General features: G+C 38.5%; 1 protein-coding gene across 2 annotated transcripts; it reads left to right on the top strand.

The window, feature by feature from the left end:
• On the top strand, positions 1–27538 carry EFCAB7 (EF-hand calcium binding domain 7). Of its 2 annotated transcripts, XR_794663.3 has the most exons (15): positions 1–119; positions 2667–2854; positions 7013–7224; positions 8516–8602; positions 9498–9693; positions 10702–10820; positions 15217–15358; positions 16876–16985; positions 17965–18122; positions 18320–18453; positions 20502–20650; positions 22599–22808; positions 24768–24875; positions 25676–25834; positions 27221–27538. XR_794663.3 is itself a non-coding variant. In XM_010716043.3 (14 exons), the coding sequence occupies exons 2-14, from the start codon at positions 2668–2670 to the stop codon at positions 25748–25750; spliced, it is 1887 nt and encodes a 628-aa protein (XP_010714345.1). In that variant the 5' UTR covers positions 1–119; position 2667; the 3' UTR covers positions 25751–26388. The 2 variants fall into 2 exon arrangements, 1 of the variants encoding a protein (XP_010714345.1); XM_010716043.3 differs by lacking the exon at positions 27221–27538 and having other exon boundaries at positions 25676–26388.
• Positions 27539–27555: the final 17 nt, after the last annotated feature.

Raw genomic sequence — 27555 nt, forward strand, 5'->3', positions numbered from 1 at the left:
ACGGCGCCGACGGGGCGGGGCGGTGGAGCCGCGTCCCTTAGGCCCGGGTGTTCGGGCTCTGTATGAAGGGAGGGGCCTGCCCTGCCCTGCCGTCGCCGCGGGGAGGTTCGGCCGAGCAGGTTGGTTTCGTTCCGTGGGAGAGCGGGGATTGAGCGTCTTCTCTGTGGGAGCGGGTTGTCAATAATGGCTGAGGGAGCAGGGGAAGGCGGGCGGGAAGGCCCGAGCGCGGCCGGGGAGTGCGGAGCCCCGCTGCCCCTCAGCGGCATTGGCTGTTCGCTGAGCTCCTCCTCGGCTTTCACCTCCTTCCGTTGTGTGTGTGTGTAACGCTGGTGCTTAATGACACTGACACCGTTTGTAGGAACCAGGCTGTATCGCCGTTCCCGGTGGGGTCCTTCTAATGCCGATGTCGTATTGAAGTGTCAGGCAGGCGGGCTGTGTGTTACAGATAGGGCACTTCATCCATGATAAGCGATTATTATCTTTCTTTCTCAAGAGTAAAAGACCCGTATAACTCAAAGCTGTGAGTGATTTAGGCCTCCGGAATAAGAATCTAATGAGTCCTGAAGGGGACCCTGCGATGCTGTTGTTGCTGGACTTGAGATGTTCAATTTGTTCTACTGGAAGATATTTTCTGAAATCAACACTGGGTAAAATAATCTGAGAGGCTGTTAGACCAACAGTGCACCGTGATGGAGAGTCCCTCCGTGACGGCCTTCTGAAAGCCTTCATCACCTCAGGCAGGAGCAGAAAGCTGCTGTTGGAGTTTGCTGGCCACTTGTGAGCAAACGACAGTACTTACTGCTTGGAATTGCTTTAATTCATAAAAAAGTACACTTAGTGATTTTTTTTAAAATTCTTTTGCAGTTATATTAGCAAATATATAGTGAGCAGTTATATATTAGTTCTTAAAAAATTTGATAGGACAAGAGGGAATGGTTATCAAGTGAGACAGGGGAGGTTTAGGTTAGATATTGGGAGGAAGTTTTTCACCCAGAGGGTGGTGAGGCACTGGAACAGGTTGCCAAGGAGGCTGTGGATGCCCCATCCCTGGAGGCACTCAAGGCTAGCTGGATGTGGCTTTTCAACCCAGGCCATTCTATGATTCTATTAAGTACTAAGTTTTGCATATGCTTAATTTCAGACTTACCCAAATATCGTTGCCATAAATAAGTCTTAAAAGCAGAATGAAATGTCTTCAACTTCATATGCTTGAAATTTTGACCAACTTTCCTACTGGCCATTCTTCTAACTGCAAAACCAGGAAACAAAAGCCCAACCCTTATGGGCTGACACCAGAGAAAAAGTATGAAGTCAACTTAACAACTGTATCTTTTTTTTTTTTGTTTTAAACACTGAATGTTATGTGGTGTTTATCGTAGAATCACAGGATGGCCTGGGTTGAAAAGGACCACAATGCTCACCAGTTCCAACCCCCTGCTGTGTGCAGGTCACCAACCAGCAGCTCAGGCTGCCCAGAGCCACATCCAGCCTGGCCTTGAATGCCTGCAGGGATGGGGCATCCACAGCCTCCTTGGGCAACCTGTTCCAGTGCCTCACCACCCTCTGGGTGAAAAACTTCCTCCTAATATCTAACCTAAACCTCCCCTGTCTCAGTTTAAAACCATTCCCTCTTGTCCTATCGCTATCCACGGTTGTAAACAGTCATTATGATGTTTTACAGTGTCTCTGCTGGAGGTGTATGAAGCAAGATGGTTTTTCAGCTAGCTCACGTGATGGAAATTGGTTTTTGAGTGACAGGGAATTCCAAGAAGTTTACAGTTCAACAGAAGCGTGGTTCCATGTTGTTTTCTCTGAGGGACAAAGGGGACTTTTACATTGCTCTTCACAGCAACAAGTGTTGCAGGGACTCCTATGTCACATGAGTCAGTTGTGATCATGCAGCTGCAAAGCTCTTAAGTGCTGCATCCATTCTCTTTGATATTTACTTTGTTTTTGTTGTGAAAAAGCTTTTTAAATTACTCTGTGCCTCCCACAAACAGTGCATTTTTTTCCCCCAAAAAAAACTTTTTGGTACTTCTGGTGACCAGTAGCAGCAATGAGAGTGGCACTGTGAGCAAAACAGTCATAGGGATGGGATGTGATATGTTCATTCATTTTACCTCTGTGACAAATCATGCTGGACCTAGACAATGGTGGTGAAGTCATCAGAACCAGCAAGTGCAGTTCTTTGCAAATTCTTCCACCATTTTTTGTTATTAGCTAACATGGCTAGAGTGGAAATTTTAGTAGTAAGTAGCAAGGACAAATCCTACTGATTTATTTCTAAACACAGCATCTATGATGCAAACCATTGCTAATTCAGAAATTTGTATTATGCCTTCAAATAACATGACCATGTAGTTGTTGTTATGTCAAATGTCTGCAATGAAAATACAACGCAATAAAACTAAACCTTTTACTATCAAGAGAGAACAAATGGTGAATAACAAGTAGCTCAGAAGTTCAAGCTGTTTTTGTTTTGCAGACCTTGTGATACTTTCCTGCAAAGGTAGATTGATATTCTTATCTAGGGTTAGATGCTGGGCAGTGTGCAGTCTGAGGCTTTAGGATAAATTGTGATGGTCGGTGTTTCAGAGGACAAAGAGGAGTTATTATTAAACAGGGAAAGGAGTGCCAAGTTGTAACTGTGATTGCGTTGTTCACAGAATGGCCAGCAGCCCTGGGAGTAATGCAGCCCTCGCCGATCAGAAAGGCACACACTCAGAAGGCTCTCAAGCAAAGCAGTCTCAGCATGCAGAAGAAGCCATCTTTTACAAGAACTGTCGAGCAGCTTATCTGACTGTTTTCAAAAGCAGTTTAGAAAATATTAAATCAAAAGAACAACTCACTTTGGGTAATTATTTAATTATTTTTTTTCCCTCTAACTGTTGTGTGTGATGGTTGCAGTGGGTCGTTTACTAATAGCAGCTAGTAATTCAGTAGTGAGAGTACCCCTGTGCATAACAACAGTACCTCCTGTAAGGAATTTGCAATAGTTTTAGCTCTGTTTCAAGCTCTGGTTGCTGTATCTTTGGGGATATCCATTATTTACCCGTTGTAAAATATATCCCAGTGATTTTTCAAAGTATATAGAAACTACCATTCCTCAATGCTTTTCATTTTCTTTAAATCTTTAATCTTTGTTGCTGGATGGCTCATGGAACTGGTAGTAGTTACAGAGCTTTTCATCTCTAAATCACCAGTATGAATGAGCAGAAGTCAGTACCAGCTGACAGCTTACAAGGGTTCATAAGTGAGCTGTTGAACATCACCAAATTTGATGGAAGCATTGTTGCTTACGGGGAATGGGGAAGAAGTACTGCTCTTTGTTTGTGACATTTCTGCAATACATGCTTTCCTATCCCTGACAAATGACTCAGTGAGTTGATACAGTTCATTTCTAGCTGACAATTGCCACTATAATCACAGAAAATCACCATGATAACTGGCATTAATTGGCACAGAGGTTGGCGGACTCATGTGAGAAGTTTTGTCAATATTACCACCCTTACTGATAGCCTCACTCATCAATTCTTATCTACTTTGTCTGAGTAATATGTGAAAATGCCACCTTTCCGATACCAAATTTATACATGGACTCTTTCAGCCATTGGTGTTTTCTAAGGATTCTTACTTTTATTAAAATTGTTACTTAATTAAACTGTTTCTATAGACTATATATATAGTATCTGTGTACAAGTGGTATTGCTGTCAGCATTACCAGAGGGGGAAAAGAAATCTGGATGTTTCAGTTGTGCTGAATAAAGGTGATAGTAGATAATGAAAGCTGTGGAAACTACCAAATTTGTTTTGAAAATCGATGGCGTTTCCATGCTCCTTGCATGGAATCATTAAGCATAATTACATAACCTTACCTGAGAAATGACAGCTGTTTATTGGAAATCATCTTAATGACAGAGTAAGATAAGGAATAAGTAAAATATGACTCAGTAATAATATATTTCAGTTGTGAAATAGATTTTGCTTTCTCATATAAAATTTCTCAAGCAAATATCGTATCAGCTGTGCCATCTGTTGGATTTGTATTGTTGTGGGCTGTATCTGACTATTTTTTTTCTTGGTTTTCTTTTGTTATGTCATGAGAAGGACTATTTGTGGTTGTCTGCAGTAGCATGGGATTGTGTTAGGGCTGAAACACACTTCTTGGGTTCCCTATTTTCTACCTGGAGTTCTGTGGTTATGTGAAAATCACAGCTGGCTTTATTTGGAAGAAATACTTCCAGCTCACATTGTTGACAAAGAAAGTATGAGAACATAAACCTTCAGTTAGATGAAAAGAACCCAAATGTGTAATTTTAAAAGCCGTGGTTTTTATTTTGATCTTATGAGTTTCAAGATACAGCTCATCATACACTTGGGACTGTTGATATTACAGGTTGTTTTCCAAAGCTCTCCTAACAGATTATCATGCTAGCAAGCAGTTTGTGTGCTGTGGTGTTTGTGTTGGTGGACAATGGTTTGTAATGAAAAAAAACCAGCAAACAACTAAAGGAAAAAAAGGCTTAAGGATGGTGACAGTGCCCTCAATTGCCCTTAACTGTGCTCAATACTTTGACTCCAGAGTACACCAAGGCAAGTCCAGAACTGAGCAGCAGAGTTGTGGTCTCTGTAAACAAAGTGGGCATGGTGGTGATGGGTTGATGGTTGGACTGGGTGACCTTTGTGGTCTTTGCCAACCTTAGTGATTCTGTGACTAAAAATCCATGCTGTATTATCAAATCATTTAGTTAGGTCAGAATTCTAGTGACCACTTTTCTTTTTTTCTGCATACGTGAGGAAACATTTTTCACTAATTGCTGCGTTGTCCATGGCTAAAATGCAGTAGGTGTCTGCATCTAAAACCATCAGCACAAAAGCTCAGTTGTGTCTCTGATGCACTGATTTTTATATTTTTTATTTTTTATTTTTGGTAGCTTCTTTCCTTATGTTGATACACGAAATTCTGTGCATTAGCAAACACATTCTTTCTGCATATGACTTAGCATTAGCCGGGCTTTCTAGGCTGTAATAAAAGTACCTTTATAACGTCCTACTGATAATTTTGGATGGTCTGGATTTTAAAATAGGAGCAGTGTGAACAAATGTCATCTCCTGTATATGTGGTTTGGCTTTCATCTCTATCCGTACCCTGCTGCTGTGTGCTTACCAGGTGTTTGGGCATTTCGGTTGCAAGGTCAGCTCAGGAAGGGCAAATAGTAGGTCAGGCTCCCACTCCTCAGAGATGTAAGAACCTGCTTCTTTTATAATGTGAGAGTACTGGGAGTTACTGTAGTCTTCTGTTGCAATTTAAATAGATTCTGGCATTTATCAAGTGAGCATGCTCCATTTGAAGCAGCTGTGACTGCACGATGTTTGAATAATAATCTGAGCTGCAATATTCACATAGAGATTGGCCCTGCAAAATGTTACTTTGCAAACTGTATTATATAGGTATATAATATTGCATCTGCAGGATTAATGCTGTGTTTAGCAGAATCGCACCGTAAAGAAGGGTAAATAAATACAAACTTGAGAGGTGTAGTGAATAGCAAGCACTGCCATCTCAGGTTGCGTAGAATGTAGTGTTGCCATATATTTGAAGGATACTCAGTTAAGTGTAAGTAAGTTAATGCTGCACTGCACTGACCTTCCAGGGAGCTCTGCTACACTCAGAAGCAAACGCAGAGTGAGTAACCACCTTTCCTTGTCTGACCTTGGAACTGAAATCCAACAATAGCTGCGTGCCCAACTTTAGCATGGGTAAAGATGTAAGCTTTGCTATGTTCTCCTGACTGCTGGGAGAGCGGTCGGGGCAGAAACCTTTATTTAGTCCTTGGCATTCAGTCTGAGATTAACAACAAAGGTGTCTGGTTTTGTTTGTTTGTTTTTACGGTGACACTGTTGCCTACTGAACATTGTAGCAATGCCACCGCCTCATTGCAGGGATGCTGCTGAGCTGTTCTCAGCTGGTGCAGACTCGGTCATCAGTCAGCTGGCTAAAAGTCAAAGTGCCAGCCTCGATAAATGTAGGCTCTTTTATGTTTTCCTAAAACACTTTATTATATGGGAAGATTTCAAAGCGTATCTCCAGTTTCAGGTAGGCCATGTTTGATTGTAGTCTAACGTCATACCTGCTCCACACTGGAAACTGATAAAAGGCTGTTTTCAGGAAGGGCTTTTGGGAGGCAGGCTAGCTCCAGCTCATTCATTTTGAAGAATTCCAAATATAGGAGCAGTGTCATTTTCACTTTCCATTTAAAATTCACGTATAGATGTGAGTTAAAAGATTGTTTAAGACAAACCTACACAAGAACTTAATTCTTGGCAAAGTGAATGGGAAAACTCAGTAGAAACAGCTTTCACTCTGCAAGCTTTCACAAGATAGTAGGTTCTTGATATTAAAGAAGAGGATACAGACAATGGGCTGAATTGTACACTTGTCTCTTGAGGAGGCTGTCTTTGAAGTCATGGGTATTTTGCTTCATTAAGGTTTCGACTCTGCCGATTTTATTTAAGGAAATCATCCCACTGACCTTAATAGAACAGTAGCAATGAGTAAGCAGTAAGTGAAAGCTGCAGGTCAAAGCTTTTAGCCAAAAACAAAATAAAACAAAAAGAAACAACAAAACTTTGTATTTTTTTTCTGTTGTAAGAATATTGCACACTGGCTTCTTCTCAACGACGTGGCACGTGTCATCTCTGTGCTGGATCATGGCTTGTGAGTGCAGAAGAATTAAGGTCTAGAAACAGACACTGCTCCTTTCATGACCCCTTATCTGCCCCTCAGGCTGCTCTGACCTGTCTGGTACAAAGCACAGAATTCAAGGCTGGGGAAGGTCACAGTCAGCCTCTATCAGCAGAATGCAGGATTGAGACTATAAACAAAACTGTCTTGTACAGCTGGTTTTCCCTTGAATTGATGAGTCTTGAAAATATATGTAAAAAAAAATCAGAACATGGGAAGTGGTTAAAGGATGTTTTGAGACAACTCCTTTAATGTTTTACTGTTCAGTTCTTCAACAGGCTGGAAGAAACCCATCTCAGAAGACAGTTAATAAATACTGGACTTCACAAACAACCACGCTGAATTTTGATGATTTTTGTACTATTTTAAAAGAAGAAACGCCGGCTGCAAGAACTGAATTGCTTGAAGCATTTGGGAAAATAGACACAGATAACACTGGTTATATTTTACATGATGAACTTTATAAACTTCTGACAACAGTAAGTATCAGTAGGAACTTAATTATCTGTTCTTAGCCTTTAATAGAGATTTTGGGAATTAGTGCAAATATTCTGAACGTGTTAGCATGTATTCCTGATCAAAACAATTAATAACTGATTCATGGTGGTTGTTTTCATTTTTATTTTTTTGTTGTCAGAAGTGAGTATAACACAAGTGCCTGAAGATGTGGAGAAGAGTAAATTGGAAAAGAAGGAAGAAATAATTCATATGATATATTTGTTGTGGTTGACCCAATTAACAATAATTATTTGTTAACGTCCACCGTGGTGGCAGAACATTCAATCCTCACTCAATATGAACAAAAAAACCGTAGTTGCAATGGCAAGAAAACATTCTTTATATGGTAGAAAGCAGAAGTGACAGGTGTTGAGTGCTCCTGTAGTTGTGCCATAAATATCTATACATCCTGAAATGTGACATTAAGTCAGTGCACTGCTTTATACAAACCAGACTGGAGGACTTACTGGACACGTCTGCAGTAGCAACTGGAGCTGCTCAAAGTGGGGAGGATCAGGATTTGATTTGTAGCAATGTGGTACCAGGACCATATGTCCACATCACGTGCTTACCAGCAGTGAAGTTGACATTAGATTTTGGTCCTGATTGACACCATGCATCTATAGCTAAAAAGTGACCTGAAGTAGATTTCTGTATGGGAGTTGTGTGTTGCTGTGTCCTTGAGGACCTTGTGGAAGGCTTGCTTTCTTCCTGACAGATATAACTCATGCCCCTGTTGCAAGTGGGCCACTCAAAATAGTGATGCAACTTCAAATGTGGTTCCAAAAGGAGAGAAACTGCTTTGAATTCACACTGATTCCAAATATAAACAGGTGCAAGGCAAATTCATCTGTGAAATAAGTCTTCTAGTGAATTAAACTGCAGATATGGACTCATCTACTGTAAGTGTAAGAGGGTAGTTTATGAGTGAAAAAGGCTATTAAGAAGCTAGAACTTGTTTGTTAGCATGCTGTATTATAAGTGAGAATGACTGGCAACAGGAATTGGCCAGTGTATGAAGATCTGTGGTTAATTTAAGTGTCATTCACAGGGGCTTTCCAGAAGGCAGCACAAAATTGTATAAACTGATGCAGTTCATCTGTTCAGTATTTAGTAATGTTGCAGGGACATATTTTTTTATAATGTTGAGCTCTACTTTGGTGAGTCAAACAATTTAAGGGTATTAAAATAATCTGTGTTTTAGTAAACATGTGGTGTAGGTGGTCAGTATTCTTGATTAGGAACTAAAATTAAGTTGGCTTTTCATTGCAGGAAGGTGAAAAAATGACTTTGGATGAAGTGAATGCAATAACTAAATTACCTGATTTTAACTGCAGTGGCAAACTGGACTACAAGAAGGTAAGGCAAACATGTTCTTGATTATGGCAGTAATGGTAAATGCAATTACTAAATGCAGTATATACTGTTTCTGTGTGTTGGTCCATTGATGACCTTACCTCAGCCCACCGGCTGCCTACATCCTGAAACATGGTATGTGTTCTGCAACGTGTTTCTGTTTCCCTCATTTTATCTCACAGTATTCTGCTCTTGCTGTTATCTGCTGCAAGTGAACCTAACGTTATGGGCACAGCCTAACAGTAAGCATGAAGCCAACAAAACGTGTGAGGATAAGAGTGAAAGGAATGGCAGGATAAAAATGACAATTGACAGCAAACTTAGTTAATTTAGTTAGCTAAGTTTAGCACAGTTAGCAGCTGCGAGAGCTGCTGTGTCTGACATTTCTTAATTCTTTATGTGGGGGACATTATTTGGTATACTCAGCACCTTATTTTGAAGATGCAGCATCTTATCAGTTATTCTGACAACGACTGTAAGCAATGACTAAGCTTTGAACTGAATAAAGAGCCCACAAAGATTTGCACATAAATATCATTTCATAGAGGAAAACCAGCTCCCTGTTAAAATCCTACATAAAAATAACACTCTTCAAATGTCGAAAGAAAAATACATCATCTCCTGGGTTGAAAAGTTCTTGGACTGGAATATTTTCATTCTGCATTTCCACCTCCTTGTTGAATCACAGCTCTGTTTTGCTGTCTGACTTGAGTAGTCACTCTGATTTAAAGAAATTAAAATGAGTATTGTGAGTAAATATAGTGAGAAAAAACGCATTACATCTGTGCTTTGATTACTAATGTTACACTTGTAATTTTTAAAACTGTGAGAAAGAATGTTTTTGCTTACTGCATTATCACAGAATCATAGAATCATCGTTACTTTCCTTTGTCTCAAGTTTTGTGACTTGTATGTAACAACCAGTGAGCAGTGCTGCAGGACTGCACTGCAGAAACTGGAGGCTGATGATCGATTGAAGCACCGGCAGTTTGGAAGTGAAGCTGAAACTTCCCCTGAAGGGCTCACACTGCCAGTATCAAAACCATCACTGAAAATCCTGAGGAAAACTGACCACAAACCAGCACCAAGCAAAGGTATTTATTTTTCATATTGGGAGCTTTAGTTTTTTTTTAGAGATCACGTTCTGAGTTAATGAGCAATTGAGCACTGTTTAATTTTTCTCAAGTAAGCGAGGCTGTAATATTTATTCATTTCCACTGTGACAATTGCTTAAATGTCTCAGTAGAATATCTGACCCATGTTTAAGTGGACTTGGGCTGAACCTGCTATCTGAAGCTGTCGAATTCTTAAAGGTGAATTTGGTTGACTCTCACATGATTCTCACAGTCCAGAGAGAAGATAGATAAGGAATGCTCAGATATTGTAACAGCAAAATAATTATTTCCTTCCCACATCAGAGATGAAACCTGAAGCATCTATTAATAAGCAGTGTGTTTCAGTTGTTGAGGCCACTTTTCAGGAAGAACATTGAACTCATATTGGTTGTGCTTGAAGTTACAAAAACTTTCCCAAACAGGAGGAAATCTGATAGCTAATGGATTCCAGAAGTATCATATATGAAATATTTATTTATGTATGAAATGTGTGCTGTTTAAGTTACTTCAGTTCTAAGAAATACTGAAGAAGAGCAAAGCTAACAAAAGAAGCATGAGGGCTGAATGTATGTAGCTAAAGCATCAGCTGTACTAGCTCTAAGGTAAGGAATCGGGAAGTAAAGGCCTGCAAGTAATTTTCTTGGGCAGCTGAGGATTAGAAGCAGGTTAAACTTCTCCACTTAGGGCAGATTTACTGTGATTCCAAGGGAAGTTGAATCCCGTGGTAACAATTTCTTCTCCTTCAGGCAGATTTAGAGTCCAAGGTTCTGTCATCTGTATGCCTGTTCACCTGGGATGCACAGTCAGGAAAGTAAAGATGTTTGGCCAATGACTGATTGTGTTAAATTATTTTAAGTGAAGTCAGCTTATCAGATAGAGCATCTTGTTTTCCATTGTTAATCTTTGTGCATCCATAAAGGTTTTATGAGAAGTATCACTAGAAGTAGGATAAATAATGTCATTGTATCTAAATATCTGCGTTTATAGGTGATAGCAGAACTCCTTCAAGACCAGCTCAAAGCTGCAAAGCATCCAGTTCTTCCACCATCAGAGTGTGTGCCAGTAGCAACAGAAGCACAAACCTAATTGAGCCGAACACGATGAAGGTATCATGTAAGCTAGTCTGCTGAAATGATGCTGTTTTCCTCTAGACAGATATGGTATTGCATTTTAAACAAGGTGTTTTTTCTCTGATTTTTAGCTTATGTTTTATTAACAGTTTGTCAGGGGCAGCTATAAACTATCAGAAGGTTTCCTGATATTATTATTAACAGTTTCATATACTGTTGGTTTTGCTGACATCCAGTTATTGAAAATAATTTTTCAGGTGTGAAGGTTTAATAGAACAAAATGTGTTTTTTTATAAATGAAACCACTGCTGGAGAAAACGTTTAATGACTTTTTGAGAAATTTAAAATTGCATAATTTATTAGGTTGGTGAGAACTTTAAATGCTTAAGTAGTCTGAAAGATTGTGTATCATAAACCTTTATTTGAAAGGTAATTGGAAATAAATAACAGATCTTTGAGCATATTCTGTTTGTTGGGCATTAATTTGTAAATATATACTGTAGACTGAAAATATTGATTTTCAGTTAGATTAATATGTTCTATCAGTATTTTCTTTTAAATCAATCACTCATTCAATATAAATTCCTGTGGGAGAAAGACAACAAAGTCACTTTGCTAAGTCAATATTTGTAGAGTGTTAATATTGATCTTTTTCCTTTGTTTTCCCTTTCTAGACTGAACCTTTACTAGTTTTCTTTCAACAGAAAATAATAGCTGTAGAAATATAAAACATTAACTGGAAACTGCTAGGATACATTAAAAATGTGCACCTCGAGACCTCTGTATAAAAGGAAAAAAATGGTTATGGCCACATAGTATAACTGCTGCTAGAAAACTGAACTGATTGTTCTCATGAGTTACATTTTTGTTTCAAATAACAACTCTGTATTTGTTATTGAACTCTGAAGTCCTTTATATCTTTGACATTGCTATACAATGACATTTGTTCTATATTAAAATTTAAAAACATAATCTCTAAGGAATTTTTTGCAGTCTTGTTTTGGTATCTGGACCTCCATGCAATTTAACCTGCAATTTCACCTTGTTCAAATGTGATATGTAGTGCATGAAACCACTGCCTGTTTTCCCAATATTGGATCCTTCTTTCTTTGTATGAGCTGGTAAGAGCTGACTGAAAGAAAAAGAAGAGCTGCAGGTATTGAATACTAGCAGTAAGCATCATATAAGAATTAAATCTATCAGTAAACATGAGCAAGTGTAAATTGTACTACTAAATTTGTTAGCCCTAACTATTAAGGACCCAGTGCAAGCTCTGTCAAAGTCAATGAATGTGTACACAGTGAGTCACTGAGCTGTGGATTGGAATCAGGTGCTCAAAAATTCAGCACATTTATCTTAAGTGCAGAAAATACATTTATTCTGCATATCAGATAACGATGGCTCTAGAAATATAAAGCATCAGCTGGAAATTGCTAAGATGCATTGAAGATGTGCACCTTGAGAATACTGTATAAAGGGTAAAAATGTATAAATGGGGAAAAAAACAGAAGAGGCTGGAGGCGTAGCATCCTTTCAGGCAGATGGTATCCACTTTGCATGGCACTTGGCTTGCCTTTTTCTTAGCACCCGTGTTATGCTGCTGTGTATTTAAGAAATTATTAGACATATATATATTTTGTCTGCAGTTAACCTGTCTTGTTGGGGCAATAAGAAATTATTGCCATCATGAGGTTGGATGAAGCTGATTTCACTTTTTTGACAGAAGGATAGAGTGGAAGTCAAAACAACCGACCTGTTGGGCTTCTTGTGTAGCTGGCTGACATACAGCTAATACATAGCTGATGGAGAATGCAAATTTCTGCAAAGTATTCTTCTTGTCAGTATTCATCAAGTTTTCAAAAGTCAACAAAATAGATAAAGCAATGTTATGTTCCAGAATTTCTCAGCCATACGTAGCAATGTTGTCCCTGCTGAAAAGTCTCAACTTCTCATTCAATCTGCTGAAGTCAGTGAAAGACAGGTAAGCACAGTGCACAGCAAAGGAAATGCCTGAGGAAAGCCTTGGTCTTGAAAGAACAATAGAGTAGAGTAGAGTAGTTCTGTTGGAAGGGGACCTTCAAAGATTATCAAGTCCAGCATCTTCTGGGCTGAGCAAAAGTTAAAGAGTATCACTTAAATGCCTCTTGAATGCTGACAGCTATGGGGCATCAACCACCTCCCTAGGATTCCTGTTCCAGTGTTTCACCATCTTGTGAAATTTTTGCCCCCACTCGTGTACCAAAGCAGCGATTTGGTGCGATTGAACTAGCAAGAATTTTTGTGCTTATTCATCAGGTTTTGCACAAGGCAAAGCATTGAACTGAAGTTCTTTAATTGCAAGAAAAACTCCTTGCGCAAGCATTGCTTTTTATTTGTAGTTATGCATCGGTGCACGGACAGTTTCAATAATGACTTACATTGTAATGGCAATTGTTTATACATCATTTGACAGTGACCAGCAGTGGTACTCCCTAATGTTTCCAGTACAAGAATTTCCCCTCTTTTAGCTATTATTTGATAACCTTGTGCTTTTATATTTCACAGCCCCTGTTTTGCATTGAAGCTGCATATTAAAATCAAAACAGAAATCACCTTTTAGCTGTGTTACGTTTACGTTCCTGTTTGTGGTCTGACAAGGATAATTTAGAGAATGTAGCACCACCTTATGCTCACTGCAAGAATAACAGTTCAGTATTCCTAAAGCACTGTCAAGCTTTTGCTTCCTGTTTCTCAGATCTTAATCTGAATGGCACTTCTTGAGGTATTTTCCCTGCTTATTTGGGTAGTGTTCTCTTGCTGTAACAATATCTGTCCAAATGCAAAACTGTAAAAAGTGTAGTCATCCATCTGAAATAACAGCCAGGAGTATGGAAGATAAACAGGGCAAAGCTACTTGCTTGGGACTGAGCTGATGATTTGAAGACTGCTACCCACAGGCAGTGAGGAAGGGGAAATAGGAACTGTTAGAATAATTTTTATATATGAAAACTGTTAGAGTATCTTTCTGAACAGCTAGAGCAAATTTGGATCCTGTTTGAACATTTTATTGTACACTTGGCTTTTTGACTTTGAGCTGCTTGGATTGTTATTTTTTCAAAGCATTTTATAAGGTATAAAGCTTAGAGACTATGGAAAGTAACAAGTTAGCTCAATTGTGTCAAGTTTTAAGGAAAGGTCTCAATTTGTTGCATGTTCATTTGGACAGGCCTAAGGGTTCTTAAATTGACGAGTCCCTGAGAAATTTCTATTCCTACAAAATTTAGGATTCTGAACAGAAAATTTAAATTTAGGATTAGAGCTGCATGCATTCCTAACTGTGTTAGCAACCTGGGTACAGTTCACTAGGAAAGTCCAGTTCTTGTCTGACACCTTTTGATCACTGAGTGTAAAGTATCATCAAATGAGCGTGGGGGGATTGTGATGAGAACTGATTCTTTAAGAGGTGTGAAATGAAACCTGGGATTCTGATGAAGGCTGTTTGGCCCTAAATGGAGCAAGGAGTCAGTCTATTTACTGGATGTTGCGTGCAGACCTCTGCTTTTATCAGTTCATTTCTCAAATCAGTGCTAGTTTACCTCTTGCACTGAATATTCTACACAGTTACAGCCACTTGTATAGAGCTCTCTGTTGAGATTACACTGAAAGATTCCTTCTGCTAGGCTGTGCTCAGAAACTTAATCTTCTGTTGCTAGGAAAGTAACTAGAAATAATGGATTTAATCAAGACCAAGGGAGTGAAATCGAGAACGTCCTCCTTTCCTTATGGCATACAACATGGCTACAATGACTTTATTTCTCTTTAGCCAAATGGTATTAGAAATTGAAAATTGGGGCCTGCTATTGGGAAAAAAAAATAGTTTTGAAGCATGTAGTAGTTTTAACATCTCAATACAATCATGGCTTCTTAAAGGAAGCTCTTTTCAAACACTGCTGTCTTTTGTTTGTGTCTTTCTAATGGCTTTGACAGAAGACAAAAAGAGACACTTGATTTTACTACTACCTGTGCTTGTCATTTGTCTGAGCAAAGAACTCCTTGTTGTTCAGCTAATCCCTCAGGGTTTTTTGCTTGATTGTCCTTATGGAACTAATGGAGCAAAATTCCAATGTCTCAGTGGTAAAATCACACATCTGGGAGTCTTTCATGAATTCAGTTTGGTTCTTCAAGACATTCTTCTTTCATTTTAACCATTTGTGAATTGGGGTAATCTGTACATTTGTGGGGCATTTTCACAAGTAAAGCAATGTTACCAGCTTGTCTGCAGGAGTTGAACAAGACTGAGAAAATTCATTAGAAAAAAAAAAAGAAAACTTTGATGCCACAACTTGGTTTATCTTTTATGCAGCATTCCTTAAATCATCAAATTAATGTATTTTACGGAATGAGCTTCTGTCTTAATCTTTTGTTAAGGCAACATGGTTTACTTGGTTTCCAGGAATGGCAATGTGCACAGTCCAAAGGATGCTTCTACCTTGAGGAAGACGGTGAAATCGTTAGTCATAAGTACAGGCTGCAGTTACCTCAAAGGTCTACAGTGTGCATAACTATCCGGCCTTTACCCCTTCGTCAAATAGAAGGTAAAAATGTTTGTATCCCTTCAGAGAATTTTCCTTTGTAAAAAATATGTATATTGTTTCCCCACTGATACATCTTCCTCTTCTCTCCTGCAGTATTTAGTGATATTTTGCAAACATCATAATACTGCAATATTTTTCTCTGTTGGCAAAGTCCTATTAAAAATACAAATTACTTGCCATACCATTTTTTCTCCTTAGTTATTTTGTTCTCACTGTGTGGGCAGTAAAATAACATCAAAGTGTGTTGTCTTTCTTTTTGTAGTTGGCCAATGTCTTACATTATTAGACTCCAGGGACCAAAATGTATTTACATACTTAGTTCTAACTATTTTAAGATGGGTTGGTAATTGAAAATGGCAATAAACTTCACTGTAAATAATTAAGTGAAAGTAGTAATTCTCCAGTTCCAACCTGGCTGAAATGGGAACCTGATCAACAGACTTTTAATGGTAAATGAAAGTGATCTGAAGCTAAATGATTTGACAGTGTCTCAGTGTTCTGTTTATAGCTTTTGTTTTCTTTTTTTCACATGTCAGCTTCTTAAATTGTGCCTTTGAATTATTCTGCTGCAAGATTATTCAGGCGTTCCTTGTAACTAAAAGAGTAACTGTTTAGGCACAAATTCTTCTTTTGCACATTACTGTCCCATGTATAGAAATGTATCTTTGTATTTGGCTGTGAAGAGGAAGGCATAGTACTGTTTTGTAAGGGAAGTATTTCTCTTTTAGCATGACTGTTACCTTTTTAAGAGATTCAGAATATCTTCAAATTCCCTACAAACCTGTTTGCTCCTTAGTATCCTTCACTCCTAACTGCAGACAGCTCAGTCCCTCCACTGCATGTATTCTTTAGGTGTAGCCTATTTAACTTCAAGAACACTAAATTGCCCATTGATTGACTGCTCTCAAGGACTGAGCAGCTACAAGAAATCAAACTGATTCTAGTAGCATCTATTCAACATATTTAAGACCTTCACTGCAGTCATCCTGACCAGTGATGCTGTGGATGGGGATCTTGCTGTTCAAATCTTAAAATTTACTTATCTTTCAGAGTTACACATCCTTTGATATCTCTAGCTTTTGCATGTAACATAAGTTTCCAGTCAAGAAGAGTTTAACAATATTTTATGGAATGTCAGGAGAGATTGTAAGTTTGATATTGCCCTTAATTGCAAACATATTTATATAAAGAAAACTAATAAGAAATAATGTTCTACTAACTGTAGAAAACAATGCAAATATCTGCCTTAACTATCAAAGTGTTTAATATCTGAATGATTAATAGCAATCATTATCTGTAAGACAATTACATTACTTGTGACAGTTTTTCTGATTTGTCTAAATAGGAAGAAAATGTTGATAGCATTTAATGGTTGTTTGTTTGTTTGTTTGTTTGTTATCTTACCTTAACAGAGACCAGTGCTATAAATGCAACAGAATTATTTACCTTGGGATTCAAAGAACAAACAATTTTGTGAAATTATTAAGAATTTGTTTGGGGATTTTTTTTCTTTTTAGGAAAATCTTGTCACTGGTTGTCAGTGGATACGGTGTTGTATGTTCTGAAGGAAAATGAAACCACAGAAAATCTGCAGCTTGCCTGCTTTACTGACCAACAAAACAAAGAGGTTAGATATTTCTGTTAAATTCCTAGATTATTTTTTGTATCTTTAATGTATCTGGTTTTGCTACGTGGGTGAGCTTCTGTGTGTTTGGAAGGAATTCAGAACTGTGCCTAATCAGAGAGGAGAGGAGAAGCATTCTGTGCATGTTGCCTTCCAAAACGGGCAGAATTTATGCAAGGTGATGTAATACCGTCTTAGTTCTGACCTTTGGATGGGCTGAGTTGCAAGCCACGTGTTTGGAAATTTAATGAAGTTCCTGAGAGGGCCATATTATCAAGTAGCATGTTGGCAGGTATCCCCAAATTGCTGGCTCTCTGTGCAGATACTCTGTGGAAACTAAGTTGCATTTCTGCGTGCTCAAACCCAGAATTCAGAATTATAACATTTGTTACAATTTCCTTTCATTTTCTGTCTTCTTGACATATATATGATCTTAAACTTTATGGTTCACAGAATATTCTTGCACTGTAGCAGAAAGAAGGGAAGAGAGATGGCAGAGTGCAGTGACTCCCCTTCCAAGCAACAGGGAAATCAGTTTGCTTCTTAAAACCTGCCACCTGTGAATTTTTACATAGGAAGTTTTTGTTGCTAGTTTGAACAAACCTGATACAACAGGAGGGGAATGCAAAACTGGGTGGGTTTTTTAGCATAATTTTGGCTGCTTTTGTATTACAATTTAAGACTTGAAGAGAGCTGAAAATCTGAAAGATGATGGGTCTGCTATTAGGCACTTCCAGTTGTTCTCCCCTCATCTCTGGTCCTGAATAATTTTTTAACTCGTTGTGCAGTGCAATTAGGAGTGGTTTTGGGGCCTTCAAAAAGGCATCACGTGGCTTCTTCCATGTTTGCATTTGTTTTAAGGAAAGAAACCAGCATTACCGGTGTTCTCAAGTAATTAATTATGTATAATTATTACTGCTAATAAAGGATGGTATCATTTGACAAGTAACTTATGGGTTTGTCTGTCTTCCTTTAAGAGCAGATGTTTGGATGGAAAGGGGAGCTTCCATCAGGAGTTTACTGGCTACTCCCATTCACAACAGGCTGTAGGCTGAAAAAGGTAAAAACACCAATTACTGGAGAAGCAAAACTGGTGTATAGAGATGAAGATGGTGAGCTGGCTCTTACCAAAGAGTTCCGGTGAGTCCTTTTCCCAGATAGCTGTGGTAACCAATACAAAAATATGCACTCCAAATAACATCTAGCTTTTTAGTTGCTAAAATACAGCTGCATAGAATATTCTCAAGTACATTCTTTACTATATACCAACAGCGTTTGTAATTTCTGAAACAGTAGAGAAAATGTTTGGAAATGGTTCTGCTTTTTTCATCTTTTAGAGCAGCTTTATTGGATATATTTGAAACAATTGATTTGGATGGAAATGGCCTTCTGAGTTTGGAGGAATACAATTTCTTTGAACTGAGAACTAGTGGTGAGACATGTGATGAGGAAGTGTGGGCTATATGTAAGGGTAAGTCTGTTGCTGTGCAAAATACAACTACTTAGGACTATAAATCTACTTGCAAACTGTTGTCTGTAGCACCCTACTATGTATATAGTTTAGGAGGACTAAGTCTTTTGTAGCCTATTCCAAGAACACAGGTGTATATTAATATCATGTTTTACTTTTTCAGTCTCCTGTCCCTCATTTTGCTTTCTTCTGGCTTGTGTGCCACTGTCCTTCTGTTAAGAAAATTCTTCCTATCGCTAATTGCAAAGTTCTGTAAATTAAAATCGTTACAGCTGCCAAAACTACAGGTTTTCTAAGCACAGATCATACAGTGAATTGGGCTGTAGCAGATATTCATTGATTTAATCTCTTTTCTGCAGCTTAAGCTGATGCTGCTTTCATAGCTCATAGGGTGTTGAGAGGGGCATTTAATCAGCGTGTATAAGGTGCTTTAAAACAAGGGCATCTAGAGCTTATTATGCTTGCTTAGAAAAGTAGACCCTAGAAAACAGCAGTTGCAACTATATGCTTTCTTCAGATGTAAGCAGTTTTTTCATTAGAAATCTGTCTTTTAAAGGTTCATATATGGTGTGTCAGTTTGTCCATACTGTGCTAGATGAGAGCTGTGGGATTCTGAGGTTCTATAAGTCAGATGAAACTAATAGTTAATTTTTTTTCAGCTGTACTTTACTTTCTGTCTGCAGATTCATATCATCAATGTTACTGGACATCCTGCAGCTTGCAGGAGCAATATTGGGCCACAAACATCAATTATGAAGAAAAAAGAAATTCTGTGGCATTGCTTTAACCCTGCACATATTTACCTCCTAACGAGGCTAGAAAAATGTAACCACCAGTGGCTGTATGCTGCTCTAGTAACACAGTCATTAAATCAATGGTTTCAAAGCATTGGCAGTTTAACTGAAACTAATGGACAAACTGGAAATTTAGAAGGCGTTGTGTGTAAACCAGAAGTTTCTGTACAAAAAATAGTTCTCCTGCAACCTGTGTCTGAAATGCCACTATGGTATGCCATTAAATATCAGCCCATGCCATCTGTTAGATATAACTCCTTTGTAGGCTGTGACACATTGATTAATTTAGGCCAAAAAATACTTAAGACCTGGCAAGTCCTGCCAACTGTTTCTCCTCAGATCACTCAGATATATTGGAGTTTTTTCCTAAATTATGGAAAGATCATATAAAAATACTTCCCTATAAATCAACGTCTCTTTTGTCCCTTTCCATGTTATTCCTCACTGTGTGACTTTGTCAGTGTTATGTATCTGTGAACTAGTCTCAGTGTGAATAGGAGGAGTGTGTGTGATATGTTTAAAAGAGGAAAGAAGAGAATATGGTGAATGTATCACCTGGTCGTTAATCAGTTGAAGGGTTCAGACGAATATTATAAATCTTGACACCAAAGTTACAGCCATTTATTATAGCATCTGTACCCTTAGATAGATTTATTAAACTGGTAATCCCTTTTTAATAATATATAGTAAAGATTTAGCATTGTTATGAAGATGAGAAAACCATTTTTAAGAATCGCTGACACAAGGACATTTCAATTATGTGTTTGCTGACATTAGATTGGTCAATCTACCATATTCCATCAAAAGAAGGGTGCTAGGATTACTGGCATTTTATTGCTTTTTAAGAACTGAGTAAATCACTCCTATATCAAGGACCTCAAGCACTAAGGATGCTGCCCCATCAGACTTTCATTTCCCGTTCCTAATATACCCTATTCTGCAAATCTCAACTGCAACAGATACTGCTAACAAAAGAGAAAAAAAAATCAATATGAATTCTTTCTCTTTGGAAATCTCATCCTCTTCTAGGCTATACAAAGAGTGCAGAGTTTCTTGGCATTATCTAAAATCCATAGTGAAGCCCTGCAGAAGGCTGGCATCGAGTCAAGGGCATTCATTCCCAAAGCATGCTTAGAGAGCCTGAGGCTGCAAGATGGCTCTGTCTTGTAAATCTCATTAAGTACAAGTTTGGCTTTGGAAGGACAGAGAGAACAGACGTTGGTGTAGTGTTACCTTGCATTTCTTTTTAAACAGAGAATTTTGATATGAAGAAGAATGAACTAACAAGACAAGGATTTATGGATCTGAATCTCATGGAAGCCAATGACCGTGAAGGGGATCCTACTGACCTTTGGGTCACTTTATTGTCACTGGGCTACAATAAAGCATTAGAAATGACAGAGGTATGATAGCTGTACAGCAAAAGTAATTGCTTTACATACAACTTGCTACACGTATTTAATTGCTGTGCTGTTTCTGTCCATCATAAACTGACTTTGGTAGATCAGTGTTCCAGCCCAAACGCTGCTGATGCAGGGTTTACCTGATAATTTTTCAGTCATTATAGCACTCTTAGAATAAATGCCACTGTTGTAAGACAGGATTTACCTTTTGCCTTAGACAAGGCAGTATTTTTTGGGATAGCAGCAGTGGGAATCTTGGGTGATATCCTTTGAAAAAATTCACACAGCTTGCTGGTAAGCAGTGATAAGAAGATATGGTAGTAAGCTGTGACCTGCCAGCAAGCATACAAAACTCAGAACTTTGTCACTTTCCTAATCCAAGCTGCAGCAGAAGCCATCAGTCATGATGTAAAAGTTACTGTAATGCAAACAAGTGATTACTGCTTGCAGTAACTTAAAAACTAACACAAATGTCAGATAGAGAATGAGGTGATAAGAATGGTTTCTAAAATATTAGAGTGTGTTATATCAGCTAGGGTAAGATAACTTCAACCCCACCCCAAATGTGATTCAGAGCTAATAATTTTCAGATGTGGCTAAATGGTGCCTTACACAACAGTGTCTGAATGGGTTCAGTGTAAAATTTGAGTGAAAGAGCTTTGGGTGGCACACTGTTTGCTTAAAGGGCTAGGTGTTATTTCTCTGATTTAATTATGTGCTTAAAAATTCTTTTAAAAACCGTATCAGCATTGGCATTAATAGTTCTTACTAAAGGAAGGAGGGAAAAAAATGAAAAAATCGTTGAAGACATAAAATATGCAGATAATTTCATAATTTATCTTCTTGTTTTTTTCCCAAGAAAAGCTGATCTGTTGATTGTTTAGCCTGCTTATATTATTTATTTAGCTTTAGTTAAAATAGCTTAGGACCATATGATTATACAGTCCCCATGTAAAAATACGTGTGAAACAGAAATGCAGACCCAAAAAATCCAGTATGGTAGAGAAATTTTGGTTGGCTCTCACTGAAAATCCTGAGATTGTGGCGAAGGATTTCTTGAGGAATAGCACTTTCTCCTTTTCCTACAAGTAGGCCTAACATAGCAACTGCAAAAGTGTCTTTCTGCATTTAACCCATAAGAGGGAGCTATCCTCTAAGAAAGAAGATTTTTGGGGAGGTTTTATCACGTTAGAAGTTTCTTTTGGGTATGTTGTGTCTTATATTACTACGGCTTTATGTCTATAGTTCTTGCTTTCCAAAGGAAAATGGAGCTTTCTGAATAATTTAGTTATTCATCTAAAAGGGTATACGTACTAACTGGTGTCTGTAATTTAACCTCTTCCTGGTTTTTCAGTGATTTAGAGTGTGATATTTCAGGAGCGTTGAGCCTATCGAGTTCAAGGCAGAGCTGAAAAATCCTAGTGGATTCCCGTAGCCTTTTGGAAGACACCAAGGTGCTGTTACTTAGTCTAAGAAAAAGTAAAGTCCTGGTTGTTAGACACACTTCTCTCAGCTGAGATATTGTGAGAGCAATGTGCTTAATGCAACGTTGCAGATATTTAAAACCCGTATGAAGTGGCACAGATAGTGGAAGAGTGACAAGAGAAGGATATTGGTTTATTTCAGAAACTGAAATAAATTAGTACTTCATATTCATTCCTGTATGTTTTGCTATCTAAGAAAGGATTTGTTACGTTGGAGGGGAAAGCACCAAACTGCCTATCAAGTGTAGTGGAGCTGGCATGAAGAACACTCTTTTGTCCTAGCTTTTCACTCTGTTCATAGGATCACCACAGCTCTCAGGTTTTGAATTTTTAATACCTAGTGACGTCCTTTCATTTGGATAATTTTACTTCAGAGTATACATGAAAATCCCTAGGAGCTGTGGATGAAAATCTGAAGGAAAAAAACAAGGATAAATTGATGCTAAAACTCTTCTCCACTGCAGGCATGCCCCTTTGTCATTGACATCTACGCAGAAAAATGCAAACCCAGAATTAAAGCCATATATCTAGAGGCAGGCAGCTGGCAACTCAACAGGGCTATCTGCAAGTCTGTCGTTAATAAAGGAGATGCCAAAGTAATGGATGGCTGTGAAAACATAATTGTCTATACCTATAGGACTGGCATGCGAATCACTTCTGTTATTGAAAATAAGGTATGGCATGATACTTCTGTAAGGTACTTTGTTTTAATTTCTGCTGTTATTGTTCTTTTCCTTCCATGCTTCATTTTTGGGAATTACATTTTCTGCTAACTTGCCAGTCTTACTGGTCTACTTTGCTACTAATCAGCGTGAACAAACATAAATCCAGGTAAAACTTGTTGGTGAGATGCAGATTTTAAACCTTTTTGCATAGATCTCGATGAATATTCTGGTAATTCTCTTTCATTTATAACAGAAACCTTAAGAATATAAATACTGTGCAGTGAGATGCTAAACTTAAGATGCTTGAAGTCTTAGAAGTTCATAACAAGAAGTGTATTTTTAAATGGGCAAACATGCAAAAGGGGATGGATTGGTGAACTAATATTAGGACTGAATGCAGAGGTTCTCTGGAGCCACAGGTTTAGAAATGCACTTCGCCCTTTAGGTAGGTATACTGGAGTTATTTATATGTTTAGGGGTATGTCAGAGAAGGAGACAAGACCTGTGCTGAGGCAACTGGCTGCTGGCTGGTGAAAATCACTGACCATTGCCATTTATACCATTTGGGTTTCATATGTAGCTTTGCTCCACATTGAGCAAATAGTTACACTTCCCTGAAAATCTCATTAGAGAATTTGTTGGCTGGAGACTTTGCACTGTAAATGTCTGGAAAGAAGTAATGAAAGAGCAATTTTAGGCCTTCTTTTAAGCTTCCCACAGTGCAAGCAGTCTGATTGTATCTTCAGTTATTGTGTTGATGATTTCAATGGAAATAATTCTTTGTTATTTCTGTAATTAAATTATGCTAGATCTTGAGGGATTCTGTTTTTGTTTTGCACATGTGTTTCATCACATAGAGAAAGGTGTCTGTCTTGTAACCATCCCCGGTCAGGATGCGAGCTGCAAAGATGAAAAGACCTCACATACAGAGCCTCAGTCTTCTCAGAGAATAAGTAGAAAGAGTCTGTTGCCTCCTCATTTGTGTAACAAAAGAAATAATTGATGAAGCATTTCCTGTCATCCAAAATGCAGACTTGGTCTAGGATGCCCTCTCTGCTCGGTGAATTTCTCTTACCTTCTTCCTCTTGCTTTAAGTATCTTCCTGTACAGATCATTCTCATGGCCAACTAGAAGTGACGATTTCACCAAAGTGCCCGAAGTGACATGGGAGATCACAATAATAATAAGATTAACACTGGATCATCTTTACATTTCTGCAGCCAAGAATGACCATATTTACACTCTGTGGCCCACAAATCCTTCCTACTGTGTGCACCAAAGATAGGCTAGAAAGGACTGGCAAAAAGAGCTGATATGAGCTTCTTGTGTGGCATGAGGCTGATTGCTTAAATCAGCTGTGTTTCTGTTCCATTTCTCAATACAGAGGGACTGTTGGACAGCATTGTCTTAGAACAAGTTTCCTAGGCTCTCTGTCGAGTGAATGGCAGAGTTCAGTAGTACACCCTTAGATCCTGAGTCTGAATATTGCTTGAGGTAAATCTGTGGTCAAAGAATTTTCCAGTACCTCAACTTTCAGTTTTATATATTGGATCCTTCTTGGAAGCATTTGCACACCTTTAGTAAGAGTGTCTGCTGAGTGATTGTACTTCAATGAATTCTGCCCGATGTTTTAAAAAATCTCTATGAAGATGAGCTGCTTTTCTCAAGAGAATGCTTGGAAGAAACCATGAGCAGAAGACTGTGACAAGTCACATCTTGATGAGAGTCCCTTACAAACTGTGTGTGTGCTGTATCTGTGACTTGTGGCAGTCCAAGTGAGGAACTCTGGTCATATCTGAAATAAAACAAAATATGAAAAGTGCTCCTACGCCTGACATGGGGCATTTAACTTCAGAATTTAACTTAATAGCATAGCTGAGGAAATAGGGGGAATGTGTAGTTCTTACATAAAGAGCAGCTGCTTTACCATTAAGACTAATGGGCTCTTTCATGTTTTTTTACTTGCAGTCTGATAACAAAGTGATTGTTCATGTCAACAATGAGCAGAGTAGGAACTGCCTAAGTAATAGAGGCCTTGCTGTTTTTGCTGTGGAAGTGGCACCAAAATCTATGATGGTAAGAATTTATTGTTTAGCTATCTAAAATCTAAGTGAAAAGCAAAAATTATTTGACAACTGTGCTGTTTCCTTTTGCAAGTCTTTTATCATGATAATAAGCATGTAGATAGTGAAGAGGTCTGTCTTCATCACCAGTACAGATCAGATATCATTTTATTGCTATTTCAAAGCTGAACACATGCCTGATATAACCGTATCACAGTGCAGATTGATATAAAAGTATATTGCGTTTAGTTTGTTATACGTGTGCTCCCAGATTTTGGATGATAGTGCCTCTTTCAGTTGTCCATTCAATACATGGATCACTTAGTCATGTTTTTAATACTCTATTTCTGTTTTTTATTTATTTATTAATTATTATTATTATTATTTAAATTTTAATCAGATCTATAGATTGTCCTGAGAAACAGACCAAGCCAGGCATGTGTGAGTAAGAGAACTAGATGAGCATTGTGGTCCTTTTCAACCCAGGCCATTCTATGATTCTATGAAACAGATACAGCCCAGTGACACTGGCCGGGTGGGGGCCCAGTTAATATTGCTACTGGCAATTCAGGTAATTGTAGTCTCCTCCTGTAGTGTGTTTTATTCATTCTAATTTCTGCTTTGCTCAGTATAAACAGGCTCAGTGACCCTTGTGAATTCTTTGGTGTCATAGCAGATGCTGATTGTTTTTCATTCAGTGTTTGTTGTACACCTACTGAAATATTTAATGTTGCTTGCATAGCATTCTAGCTTATATACATACAATCTTTCAATAAACATCTATTCCACCCATGTTTTCTCTCTTGTGTACAGGTTTCTCAGCACGTGATGCCTCTGAACGAGCAGGAAGAATGGCTGTATAGTTGTGTGCATTCCCTCTTACGCTAAACATTGTAGTCAGAGTGCTGCTTCTTGGCAATGTTTAAATCACATCTGCTGCAACACAACTTGTAGGTGTGTCCTCCAAAGCTGGTATGCTTCTCAGTTTTATTTGTTAAAGCCAGTGAATCGTATGAGTACTTATTTCTGGTATCCCATGTCTGCTAATAGCTTTTAAGAAACACAGATAGTGATAGCATAGGGATGGAATAACTGCAAGTCTGTAGAAGTGTTTGACAGAGTAGAATGTTCACGTGCTGCCTAATGAAATACAGCATTGTGAAAGTGCTGAGATGCTAAAAATGAGTTCTGTTTGGTGATACAGCTGACAGTTGTAATAGAATTGTGTTTCATAAGGGCTGTTTCCCCAAATATGCCCTTATTTGCTCTAATAGCTACTGTAGTTCCATACTATAGTACATACTGGAACTGCTTCATTAAGAAAAAACTTTGTTAAATTGATATGATGGACTCTTAATTCAACACTGCCATGATTTTTATGTGAGAGATAAAAAGGGGTGGGGTTATTTATCTCCTGACAAAGGATTTCAATTTTTTTTTGTCATTTGATAATACCTTGTTCTAAAAAATTATCAGCTTTTAAAATACTCTTTTATATGAAATAAAATCTGCCTTTACACATGCAATAAGGGAATAATATTTGTGCTCCTAACTGTGAACTGCAACTAATTATTTCCAATGTAGCTGAAATAAGGCTCGAGGTACTAAAAGTATTCAGGCAGTTATGTTTTTCTCCAAGTGTCCATATAAAAAATGATGACCCTGGTCACTGAATGCTTCAGGAGTGCCTGAGTTTAAAATAGCCCTTAAATATATGTGACCTCATCTGAAAGGGCAGCCAGCAGTCTTGAAAAGCTATATTTATCTGCCAGCAACTCCTGCACAACGCTGTTGCTCTGCTGTAATCGTACACTGGGCAAGTAAATGTCAGTTACAAAATGAGAGTGCTGCTAGAGGCTGGCTGTGATTTATGCTCTTCAGTAACTGGAACTCAGGCAGGTCTGCTGGTGAGCTTTTTTTTTTCTTCCTAGTCAGAGCAGCAGATATCACTTTCATTTCTAGAATGGCCTGAAAGCAGTAGAAATTGTACTAAAAGACTGCAGAAATATTTGGTAACTTGCAGCCAATCACAAAGAACCCTGTAAACACTGCCTTAGGCAACGTGTGGATACATCAGGAGTTCCTGGTAGCATCTCTGAGAAGGAACTGGGAAATAGAGAAACACCTACACGTGCTGTAGGCAGTACGGAGCAAGCACAATTATTTGCATTATTTCTGTTTTTGCATTGGTGTCAGGCCTGGTAGATCTAGCAGGAATCCATGTGCTATTCTTACTGCACTTCAGGAAAGAAACAAGTGCCGAGCTGAGTAATGACTGCGAAAAGACTTGGTAGTGCTGTGGTTAGGGTCTGGTGAAATGTGACACAGCAATGGGGAATGGAACCTTTTCCTTTTCAGATCTCACTGTTAAGAAGAGTTTCACCAGCTCTTTGAAGGGGAACATAGACTAGTTCTGTTTTCCGTGGCTATTTCCACCTTTTCTGCCCAGGACAGTGGGGATCCCGGCTGTATCCGCAGAGTACTTCCAGTTTCCTTCAAGTTCAGGCGCCACCGAGGTAGGAAAACATTCTAGCTTCTACTTTTAAGGCAGAACACAGGTGTCGGCTGCTCGCCGCTTCTTTCAACCGGCAGCCAGGAGGGCGAGGCAGCGTCTGCAGCAGCAGCAGCACTGCCTTCTGCCGTTCTCTCCCCGCTTAGAACCCAAGTCCCGCTGCCCTCGGCGCCCCGACGGC

The sequence above is a fragment of the Meleagris gallopavo genome, chromosome 10 (genome assembly GCF_000146605.3).
Source record: "Meleagris gallopavo isolate NT-WF06-2002-E0010 breed Aviagen turkey brand Nicholas breeding stock chromosome 10, Turkey_5.1, whole genome shotgun sequence".
Classification (NCBI taxonomy): domain Eukaryota; kingdom Metazoa; phylum Chordata; class Aves; order Galliformes; family Phasianidae; genus Meleagris; species Meleagris gallopavo.

Bases quoted from the DNA above. Each gene is read 5' to 3' on its own strand.
- EFCAB7 (XM_010716043.3), top strand. From the start codon at position 2,668: ATGGCCAGCAGCCCTGGGAGTAATGCAGCCCTCGCCGATCAGAAAGGC. The intron at 9,694-10,701 runs GTATTTATTTTT...CTGCGTTTATAG, and splicing joins CAAACCAGCACCAAGCAAAG to GTGATAGCAGAACTCCTTCA. The intron at 20,651-22,598 runs GTATGATAGCTG...TCTCCACTGCAG, and splicing joins AAGCATTAGAAATGACAGAG to GCATGCCCCTTTGTCATTGA.